The sequence below is a fragment of the Acipenser ruthenus genome, chromosome 12 (genome assembly GCF_902713425.1).
Source record: "Acipenser ruthenus chromosome 12, fAciRut3.2 maternal haplotype, whole genome shotgun sequence".
NCBI classification, from domain to species: domain Eukaryota; kingdom Metazoa; phylum Chordata; class Actinopteri; order Acipenseriformes; family Acipenseridae; genus Acipenser; species Acipenser ruthenus.
The window spans coordinates 30,520,189-30,532,480 of NC_081200.1; the positions used below are offsets into that span (position 1 = coordinate 30,520,189).

Sequence of the window (12,292 nt, forward strand, 5' to 3'; positions counted from 1 at the left end):
CAGAAATGACTGCATATACGGGTATATTATATACTGTACAACCGAAACTCTGTAAATAAGTAACACAAAAATTTAAAATAAATGGGTTTACATACCTATACAGACCTAAAACGCTCATATAGACTACACGCAGTGCGTAAAAAGAAAAATCAAAAACCTTTGAACAGAAAGTTTAGAAACGCGTCTGTAGAGAGGTATATTATGATTGTAAAAAACTGTACAAACGAAATAATGTACAGAAAAGTTAAAATAGATGTTTATGTAGCCTATAGACATAAAAAAAGCATGTATATGCAAACAAACTGTAAATAAAAAACAAACATGTGGACAAAACTGCTTTCATACAGACATAATTGATTTGAACGATCTGGGCTCAGCTAAAGACAAGTGTGTTCTTACCATTGCATTTGTCGGCTGGCACGGTGGTCGATCAGTTACAGTACCTTTAGCGCATTCATGCTTTGCATTTTACTTCTGTACAAAATGTTTCTGAAGACATTATACAATACAACCGAAACTCTAAATAAGTAACACAAAAAAAAACAGAAAATAAAATGGGGTTATATACCTATAGACCTATAAAGCGCATACAGTATAGGCTACGCAGCTGAGATGCACAGAAAAAGAAACGTGATCGATACAGTACCTTCTCTGCGCGTACGTGCTTTGCACTTTTCTGTACAAAATGATTCTTTGGAATAGATGCAATAGGCTATACAGTATAGTTTCTCCTAGTTATTATTGCCTGTGCATTTCTTGAAAAGAATAAAATCACGACATACCTCATGCCACCTGTACATAGACTTCGTTGTATTCACAGTTTAATTTATGTAAGGGCCACAGATTGATCTAATCAGTTCAATACATCCGGCATGGTCCTGACTGATGCATAAAAAATAATGAAATAGAATACTAATACACTGTATACGCGAAATACTATTGTTTTCTATGTATCCGTCAATTTGACAGCGTCTGGCGGTTCTAGGTAGGAAGGGATTATAACTTTTTCATTTTTGCAGATCCTGCCTTTCAAACGCCGTTATGCTATTTAATACACGTATTTAGTCAAAGTCAATAACGGACAACCGCGTATCTTTCACACACGCAGAGTAATTTCAACTTTAAAAGTGAAAACCGCCAAATTGACGGCCTTGGCTGTTCTAGTGTTAATTTGTATTTTTTTGTTGTTAACACTACCAAATACCTAAACGGTGATAAAATACTTTAAATATAATTTCATACAGCTAGTGTACCCTGATATTTCACAATCATGTAAAGAGTCCAGCCTTCCCTCCAAAACCTGCTCTCCTTTATGTAGGCTACTTTCCACCTGCACTAAAATCCAATTAAATTATATGTACCGTTTTACGTCACAGGTTCCTGGTGTGATAATTGGTTTGTTTCTATTTAAAAAAAAAAAAAAAAAAGAAAGCTCGTCATCAACTGGACAAGGTTTATTGATTGACACTTCCTAGCCACCAATAAACACTCGGGATTCAACTAATTGATTCGTAGACACGGGCTGGGGTCGTGTTAAGTATGACCGAGAACAGAGCTGAGGCAAAAACGTTTTTATAATGTTTATAATTATAATTATACTTTTTTTTTAAAGTATCACAATAAGTTAAAACAACACGATTCTGGTAGATCTTTTTTTTTGTTATCAATAGTAGTAGGCTAGGAACATTCGCATGATTTCGCTTGTATTTACAAAAATAATCAGAAACAACTTTACAACAACCTGTTAAATGTGTTTGTATTCGCCGTCGAGTAGTCCAACATTAAACATTGGCTCTATTTTACTATAGAAAACAATTCAAACATAATGTAAATTTAACAAACATCTTTGGGCAGTAGTGTGGAGTAGTGGTTAGGGCTCTGGACTCTTGACCGAAGGGTTGTGGGTTCAATCCCCAGTGGGGGACACTGCTGTTGTACCCTTGAGCAAGGTACTTTACCTAGATTGCTCCAGTAAAAACCCAACTCTATAAATGGGTAATTGTATGTAAAAATAATGTGATATCTGTATAATGTGAAATAATGTATAATGTGATATCTTGTAACAATTGTAAGTCGCCCTGGGCGTCTGCTAAGAAATAAATAATAATAATCTTTATCAATACATAATTTAATCAATAAGTTCAATAAAATCACAATGTACCATGTTTCAAATTGATTTGCGCATGCGTGACCAGTAACTGGGCAAGCACAGTAGTTTGTATATCAGTTTCGGGGGTATACCAGCGAATGAGGTGACGCCTATAAGACTTTCCCTTACTGTATGTCTAACAGTTGGCACAGGGTGTCATTAAATACTGAAAAAACTAAATAACAAGTTTTGCATAATGGTGCTTGTGCTATACGGGGGTCGCGTGTTAGTGCCCAGCATCCGTGCTTGTACAAAGCCACAGTGCAATTCAAAAGGTGTGTTAAGGGTCATTTTATCTGCCACTTTTTCTTGGAGACCATGGCAATTAGTAAGTAATGCTTAAAGAATGTAGCGAGCAAAAAAGTCTTAAACCAACATAGATATCAACATTGAACATTTTTCAGATCAGCTCAGATGATCCGTTTGTTTAGAAGTTTTCCGGTCTGGGATTGACCCAACGAACAGAAGTTAAACGGCAAAATCTCACAACTGAAGAACAGTTGCAGGATTCAACGCAACAAACGCTTAAACTTGACAAAAATGACCTGGTACATACTTTTTTAATGTGTATTTATTTGTGGGTATCATTAATTTGTAGCAAGTTGGTACATTAGTATAACAAAATAAAACATATACAATAAAAACAGTTAGCATATACAATTATGCACTTATGTGTGCATGTGTTCATTGTATGTGTTTTATGCACGGTATTTATACCATCAAACAATACATTATATATGTTTGGTTCTGTTAGTTTATAAGGGCTGAGGTTGAGGTGCATAGTTTAAATACCCGTGCTTATGTGAAGGTATGGATGAGGAGCCGTAATTATTATAGAATTCAGAGCTCTGTATACTGGACTGACCTCTAAAAAGAAACCTAACAATCGTCCAGACAAGGGCCCCTTGAAACCCCAAAACGAGTTTGTCCAATCAGAGCGCCGCTGCTCTGTATAAGGTATCCGCTTGCCTTCTTCAGCGGCTGAAGTGAGTGTTAGGGTTTCTTAGACTCGAGCAAACAGCTTCTGTAGGAGTTGTTGCGAACTGGGAGTGTGCTTGGGGCATCAGAAGTCCCCAAACCGCGGACATTCACCGAGGAAGTTTACAGAGCAAGGTTTAAGCAACATATGCCCAAGAACACCGGCAATTTTGGTTATTTTTAATCATTATTATTACTATATTGGCTTTCATTTGACCAAATGACGTTCCTGATTTGGGAACATATCCCTTAAGTCTTTAGTGGATCATTACATCTTTTTCTTCCTGCAGACCTGCAGTTTTATAATGGGTAGGAGTGTGGCACGGTTGTGCACAGTGCTAGCGTTCGTTCTGTCTCTGTCCTGTGCACAGGACGCCAGCATCAACGGGACAGATCAAGACATTCCAGAGGGTGCTTCTACCTTGGCGTTCGTTTTCGATGTGACGGGTTCTATGTATGACGACTTGGTGCAGGTTATTGAAGGAGCCTCCAAGATTTTGGAAACTTCCCTGAACAGACCACAGAAGACTTTGTATAACTTTGCTTTGGTACCTTTCCATGATCCAGGTAAGAGAGCAAACCTATTGAACTAGTTCCCAAATTCTGTTTCATGCATGATTTAAATTTACATACACCGGTTGTTTTAAAAACCGTCAGGTCATTCAATTATAGATATGTACTTTCATATTGCTGGAGTGAAAGGACATTTTATTCAAAATACTATAGTATTATATTTTGTATAAAATATGCTATTAAAAACATGTATCGGAAAACTATAACTTACATATTTGAATGTAATACTAGACATCTATAGTCTTTCTTACTGCAGTGTTTCTAAATGTGTGTGTGGGGGGGGGGGTTTGCAGTACAAGCCCTATAAAAGGACAAATGTATCTGTTTTTTTAAACCAAATTGATATAGCTAATGTTTCACGAGACACAGTAGTAAAATAAACCTTGGCAGACTAAACCTTGTGTATTATCTGTGTGAATATCAGACTACTCCCAAAATAATAGATTGGCAGTTGAGTTGATCTTTCAAATCCAAGAGATTATTTTTTAACGTGTTTTCAGCACAGGGCAACTTGTCTGCAGTGTATCCTGTAATACATCACAATAAAAAGAAACCAAAATCTTACCACAAACTACTGTATTTTTTTAAAAATGTTTTATTAAGAACTTAATTCGTTATATATAATAGCACCTACAAGATTGTTTTGCACAGTAATAACATTATCTTCTTTAAGAAAGATAATTTATTCGCACCTTCATAACTTCACATCTTGCATCTGTAATTTTTTGAATTTATTTTTAAATTAACCAAATGCAAGATAATAAAATAGCAATTACATTTAACTGGAATGAGAAAAAAAAGAGAAAACGAGAGTTTATCTTTAGTTTCACAAAATAATAAAAAGATACACCAAAGATGCTTTCAGGTGTTTATGCTGTGAGAAAGTGACTTGCTGTCTGACATACTTTAATATCATCAATAGGCACTTGTTTTACTGTGAGTTTACTTTCCTTACTAGTAGTAAACAATTTATGGAGTGTCTGCCTGCGTGTTCAGCGCAAAAGCCTTACACAATTATAGTGGAGCTGTTTATCATCAAAGCATCTACAGTTACATCCTGTTAGCATGGTTCTGTGGGACATTTATTGGCAAGCACAGAGCTAAGCTTACAGTAAATTATGTTTTCTGCTGTCATGCATTGTAGCTAATCTGTTGATTTATGTTAGCTGTATCTTTTTTATTATTATTTATTTCGTAGCAGACGCCCTTATCCAGGGCAACTTACAAATGTTACAAGGTTTCACATTATTTTTTACATACAATTACCCATTTATACAGTTGGGTTTTTTTTTTTTACTGGAGCAATCTAGGTAAAGTACCTTGCTCAAGGATACAGCAGCAGTGCCCCCACCTGGAACTGAACCCACGACCCTCCGGTTAAGAGTCCAGAGCCCTAATCACTACTCCATACTGCTGCCCTACTACTCCACACTACTGCCACATCTTTCCTTGTCCTATTGCTGCACTTAAGAAGCAGTAATACTGTACTTGATATAAAGTGTATTTTATAACCTATACTGTCTGGGTGGAATTCAAGATGTATATAAGAATACAAAATAATTTTGGTAAGGATTACTGGAATAATTTAACTGGGATCTCAACAGTGCAGTTCAGCTACCCTGACATAACACTTGCAATGTGATAGCACAGCCAATCAGAGGACAGCACAGTCCCATCACACTCAGTTTTCCAGGTAAAGGCTGAGGCAATGATTCTATTTGATGACGTTAAGAAGGATTGATTATTTAATTATACTTACAATGCCTATAGTAAGTATTCACCCCCCTTGGACGTTTTCACAGTTTGTTGTGTTACAACCTGAAATATTGATGCATTTAAATGTTTTTTTTTCCTTTGATTTGCACAACCTACTCAACACTTTCAATGTGTGAAAAAATGGGGGAGTGAAAAAACAAATCAATTAAAAATAAAAACTTGAAAAGTCTTCATTAGATAAGTATTCACCCCCTTTGCTATGACACTCCTAAATAAGCTCAGGTGCAACCAATTGCCGTCAGAATTCACACAATAAGTTAAATTGAGTCCATCTCTGTGCAATAAAAGTGGTTCACATGATTTCAGATTAAATACACCTGTCTCTGTAAGGTCCCACAGTTGGGTAGTGCATCCAAAGCAAAGATACTACCATGAAGACCAGGGAGCTTTCAAAACAACTCCTGGATAAAGTTGTGGAAAAAGATTTCAAAGGCATTGAATATCCCTTGGAGCACAGTCAAATCGATCATTAAGAAGTGGAAGGTATACGGCACCACCCAGAATCTGCTTAGAGCAGGCCTTCCTTGCAAACTGAGCAGCCGGGTAAGAAGGGCATTGGTCAGGGAAGCCAGCAAGAGGCCAATGACAATTCTGAAAGACCTACAGCGTTCCATGGCAGAGATGGAAGAAACTGTCCATGTGTCAACAATAGCTCAGGTACTCCACAAATCTGGCCTGTATGGAAGAGTGGCAAGAAGGAAGCCATTTCTGAAAAAAGCCCATGTAAAATCCCACTTGGAATTTGCAAAAAGGCATGTAGGAGACTCTGAAAAGATGTGGCAAAAGATTCTGTGGTCTGATGAAACAAAAATTAAACTATTTGGCCTAAATGCAAAGTGTTATGTCTGGCGCAAACCCAACACAGCACATCACCCAGGTAACACCATCCCTACTGTGAAGCATGGTGGTGGCAGCATCATGCTATGGGGATGCTTTTCATCGGCAGGGACTGGGAAGCTTGTCAGGGTAGAGAGCAAAATGGATGGAGCTAAAGACCTAAGACTGGGATGGAGATTCACCTTTCAGCAGGACAATGACCCCAAGCACACTGCCAAAGTGACACTGGAGTGGCTTGAAAACAAGAAAGTGAATGTCCTAGAGTGTCCCAGTCAAAGCCGGACTTGAATCCGATTGAGAATCTGTGGCAAGACTTGAAGATTGTTGTCCACCAACGATCCCCATCCAAGTTGACAGAGCCAAGAAGAATGGGTGAATATTGCACAATCCAGATGTGCAAACCTGGTAGAGACTTACCCGAAAAGACTCACAGCTGTAATTGCTGCCAAAAGTGGTTCTACCAAGTATTGACTCCGGGGGGTGAATACTTATCTAACCAAGACATTTCAGTTTTTTTTTTTTTTTCATTAATTGTTGTTTCACAATAAAAATTCTCTTGCCTCTTCAAAGTGTTGAGTAGGTTGTGTAAATCAAAGGAAAAAAATCCCATTTAAATGCATCAAGATTTCAGGTTGTAACACAACAAACAATGAAAACGCCCAAGGGGGGTGAATACTTACTATAGGCACTGTATATTCTAATCACAATTGGCTGTAGAAACAGACAAGAACAGTGTAAGGCATACCTGACCCCATTTAATCAAAAAGTTAATGATGATATGTACCAGTATTCACATGCAGCTTCTATGTTGGATCATGATAGTGAAAAATAATCAAGCAAACATGACTGTGAGATACTAATGTCTTTCATCTCAATAATACATCAGGTAGCAACTGGGTAAATGGATGCCATACAGGCTTTCAGTTTGGGCATGCTTTGGGGGAAGTCTCCAGCTACTTTTCACTAGTTTTCGTCTAACTTTATCCATAGATATTTAAGTTTAAATGGGAAATTATAAAGATCTGTATTACATGATTCACTGTTATCTAAACGAGCAAAGGTATAGGATGTACCCAATGCAAAACTTTATATTACTTTCTTCAATAATCACCAACAAGAATACAAAAGACCATGGTTAGCTGGACCTAAATTACTGCACATTTTACATGCCCTCTTGTCCTTCCTTAAAACATAAGAGCTCACTATTAGCACCGGCAAAGTACAAGCATTAGCTTAGTAGATAAAGAGAGGGGGAAGGGTTAGGGTTACCAATAACCAAAGAACAAAGTATAGGCTTGTTTCAGGGACTTGGCTTAAGTGAGAAAGGAAAGGTGCAATAAGGAAATGCTTTGTCAACAACAAATGCGTGTAAACAGAGAAAAACAGCATGACTGCGGTCACATGTGAAGCTTGTAAAGTACACATTCACTTTGCATGAATGTGGTGTGTTTGTACTATAATGACAGTTTGTTTGTAGAATGTATGTTGCAAATCAATTTTCCATCTTGTCTTCCTGGGTATTTTCACTCATTTCTTCAAACATTCCTTCTTTGTAAGTCTATATTTATGTCGAATGACGCTGCTGTCTTATAGAATCCTCTGTCAGTCCTTCCTACACACTACTTAAAACGAACATCCTTTTCACAGCTCTGTGAGCTGTTGTGACAAAGTTTATATTGCAAGGTAACATGGCAGTGTTGCCTATCAGCAATTAGTACCTGGATCTGTCAGCACATATTACGAAAAGCAGTCAATAGCTAAGCCTTAATGGAATGAATGAAACCTAATTTGGATTTAACAGCTGTGAGAATTCGGATGTGGTGTGATTAAGGGGTTCTTGAGCTTCCAGGGCCCAACATCAAACAGCTAGTTTGGCATGGTGGAGTTACCTAACATTACCTACCGAGACTGACATACTGTGCAGCTTTAACTGAAGGTGGTTAGTACTATATAATAGCTAGGTCCATTGTAGGCTGCAAAGTGTAATATTTCAGTCTTATCCACAGTAGTTGGATCTTGACTCAGAGAGGCACTATTTATAATAAATCTAAACACATTTTTCAGTGGATCTCCTGAATCAGACAACAATTTGTATCCAACAGTAACATTCACCACAGAACCAACATACTGACTTTGTGATGAGTGTTAGGGTTAAGGATGGAAATATTGTACATTGTAGAAATGTCTATCTAGGAATTTCTATCTAGGAATTAAATATTGATAACCCCCTACTGATAAAATGTTTCTACTTCCTTTTTTAAAACAAAGTAACCGATGTTAAAAGATACACAAAAACATCCCTTTCTTTATTTATTTCCATTCTACACAGAGATGAGTTCAAATAAGTGTACTTGACATACCCCCAAAGGAAGCGCTACACAACATCTGTCACACTTTCCTTGCAGGCTGAACAAAGACATAAAGTCGGTACAGCTAACTGTTTACAGTAAATATGCATTTTAGAAGACATCATTAACACATCTTTGGATTAGGTCTAGCTTTTATTTGTTTATGCTTGTCTTCTAAATCTAAGCCTTTTTTTGAATGTGACTAGTTTAAGATGTTTAAGGGGAAGTCATGGCTGGTTTGGTGAGCAATTAAGCCACTGAAAGTAACATGCTGTTTTAGAGAGGGTTAAAAGTGAATTCATGTTTTTCAAAGCACTGTTTAAATTAACAGTTTAGGGTTATGGTGGGTTGTTTATAAACATTCTTCTCAAATCATGTTGTACCAAAGAGGAATAGCCCTTGAATTAGAAACAAATAGTGAATTGAAAAATATATATATATTGAAAGACAAAAACAAAAGCACAAAAATAGTTGTTAGTGTATGTAAAGACAAAAATAACAGACATTTAATCTGAATGCACAAGTAGCAGAACATAGCTGGAAAAGTGATCTCTTAGTATGGTCTGATACTGGGAGTCAATGTAATTGATAGGCTGCCTTTTAAACAGCCCCAATAGTGGCTGCATTGTTACAAGATTTATCTCTGGCTCTTTGTTATGATGTTTTTAACGAAAAAGAATATCAAACTTCAGAATCCTGTGGGCCTGCCTTCCTATCCTATAGGGAAATGTAAAGATATGAGTACAGCCTGTTGCGTGGATACCAGCTGGGGCTGCGTCCCGTTATCTGAAGAACAGTAAGCATTTATATGACTGTATCGTATCGAGGGGGCTGGTTTCGAAGGAATTGTTTCTCTGACAGTTAAGGTGAAGGTGAAGTCAAGCCGGCAAACGTTTCGGCTCACGCTTTCATTGGAGTAATAAGTGTAGTCACTGATTTCTGTTGTACAGAGAATGTGTTTGTGCATGTGTGGGTCATGCATGTCAAGGTAGGAAAAGGCAACAGGAGAAGGAAAAAGAAAACAGTAAGGTAGGAGTGAAGTGGTGTAGAGCACAAAAGGTTGAGTTTACAGCAAGAAGGGGACCAGTAGGGATGGAGTATTTAAATATGAGAAGAAAGAATAAGGGCTCTGGTAGGGTTTATTTTCTATCCTGTTTACTAAAGTAGCATTGCCTTTCTTCTGGGATGATACAGTAATATTAAAACAGTAAACCTTTCCTGGCCCACATGCTGAGTACTGCACTAGAAAGTGAACCAAAATTAATGTGAGGTAAAAAAAAAAAAAAAAAAATATATATATATATATATATATATATATATATATATATATATACAGTATATATATATATATATATATATATATATATATATATATATATATATATATATATATATTCTGACTTCATTAGCAGATCTGCTCCTAAACCCTAGTCTCTGTCCCATGGTACACAACACTTATAGCAGTAATTCAGTGTAACTGTAGTTACAAAGTGAAACTCACCCAAAACGCCTGAAAGTAGAAATCAGCTGTTACATTAATCATTAGTCTTGGCAACTGCCCTGATTTAATTGGAGGCCTTGCTATATTATTAAGTTGTGCAATTGTGGGGAGGGCAAAGTGTTAAAGTTACAGACTTCAGATTAATTTGGCATATGGTGCACAGATCTGAATAGCTTATGGTTTGATTTGATAACAAAGATAGTTGAGGCGCTATCTGTTATAGGAAACAACTATTAAAGTAATAAAGCACACATCTATTAAAACCCATGTTTTATTTATTTGTCAAGAACGAGCAATAATCTATTCTTTTGCTGCTATGTTTTGTTATACTGGGTTTCTTAAGCTTCAAAGTACCTGCACAATGTTAACATACCACACTGTATTCATGAGGAAGAAATTGAACAGAAACAATAGGTCAATAAATCCACAGAGGCATTTCCAATGTCTTATTGCAAAAATTATTTAAATTTGACTGCTTTTTAATTTATTTTGTCCTCAAGATGCTGTTTTTCATGTATGTCTCTTCTTATAAGGTTTCCACAGGGTTGTATAAGTTTTTTTTTTTTAAATATCTGTCACATATTAATAACTTGGGGGTTTATTTAAGAGGGAGATTTCATAATATATATATATATATATATATATATATATATATATATATATATATATATATATATATATATATTCTTCAACAGCCATTAATATCAGCTGTATGGGTACACAAACTACCCTGCAGATATGTGCTGAAATGAAAGCTTGGGAATTAGATGGCTGGTGATGGATGTCTATAAAACTTGTGGCTGGTCACAGACGACTGGTCCAAATTACAGGGAGCCAGAGGTTATCACTAGGAAAGTAAATCATGATGCCATGGAGAAGGAATTCTTGAGGAAATAAAGAATGGGCACCAGCGTCTTTTTAGGTTGCTGACTGGACTTAGTCACAAAAGGGTAGTTTAACACTCATTTACAAATAAGACACACATGCAGTGTATGTCTGAAAAAAAGCTTTGCATTTCCTGTTTTTAAAGTAGTTGTCATATATAGATGTTGGACAAAAATAATTGAAACATCTTATAGCACTTTCAGGGCAGGTTCTGGGTGAATGCGTGTATAATAGTAGTTAACATTTTTTAGTTGGATGAACAACAAATTGTACAATATAGGACCAGGCAAATTATTTATGTATGACTTTTATACATTGCAAAAAATGTGCATACCTTCATCTGTTTAATATTCCTACTGCTAACAAGGAAATAATAAGGAAACAAGAAAATGACTTCACACTTCATTGTACTCCTTGTCCAAAGTTGAGACTTAAATGGATTTCGCAGTTCATTAAATCGTTATTGATGGATTCTGTCCGGTAGAACCAGTCACTGAACCTAAAATGCAGATGTTGAATGAGGCCGTCAGCAGATTTTAACATCGTCACTGAGGGTCATTAATGTGGGGACAAAAAGATTCATTCAATAGTTATTTTATCCACAAGTTATGAATACTTTATTAATTCATTGACAGATTTTAACCTCAGCCTGAGGATTGTCACAGGGAAACCCAGACTTGCATTTGCTGTTATCAATTTTATTTTGGAAAGTACACAATGGCTTTAGATGGGAAAACCTGGATGATAGTCTCAAAACAAACCTGCCTTTCGTGGCCTTTGTGCTGCAAGGCATTTTTAGTGTAGAAGAAGACATTTTAGACGTTTGATAGTTGTTTTGTTCTAACACTATCAAGATTGGGACCATACTGATGTAACTTGGGGTTCCAGTCCTCCCATCTTACACTGTAGGTCTACAGAATGGGAAGAGAGACTGCAGCTCTCCTGAGGCAGAGACTCTCACTCACTGGAATCCCAGCATATTGTTTAAATTAACACAGGGTCCCAGAGGATGCCATTGTAATTTCCATGGCTCAGACACTGAAGTGTTTTCTTGAACTGGGGCTTGGGGTCTCATGGGAGCCTGGATATTGCTGAAACATTTCCTGAACACTCCAAAGCCAGTTCATCGGCATGTCTGAGCCTGTTTTGTTTTGTTTTGTTTTGTTTTAAGGACAGTGGCGGCTTTGTGCTTGTGGATGTAGAGGACAGGGGCACAGGCCATCAAAATACATAGGCAGTGATACA

General features: G+C 36.8%; 1 protein-coding gene across 2 annotated transcripts in view; it reads left to right on the forward strand.

Moving 5' to 3' along the window:
- Positions 1-3,152: 3,152 nt before the first annotated feature.
- The window catches only part of LOC117417484 (hemicentin-1-like), a 99,028-nt gene continuing 89,888 nt past the window's right edge, over positions 3,153-12,292 (forward strand). For both annotated transcript variants that reach the window (XM_034029660.3, XM_059034833.1), the window contains exon 1: positions 3,153-3,694. In XM_034029660.3, coding sequence (XP_033885551.3) covers positions 3,433-3,694 — 262 coding nt within the window. In that variant the 5' untranslated portion in view covers positions 3,153-3,432. The remainder of the gene's footprint in view (positions 3,695-12,292) is intronic.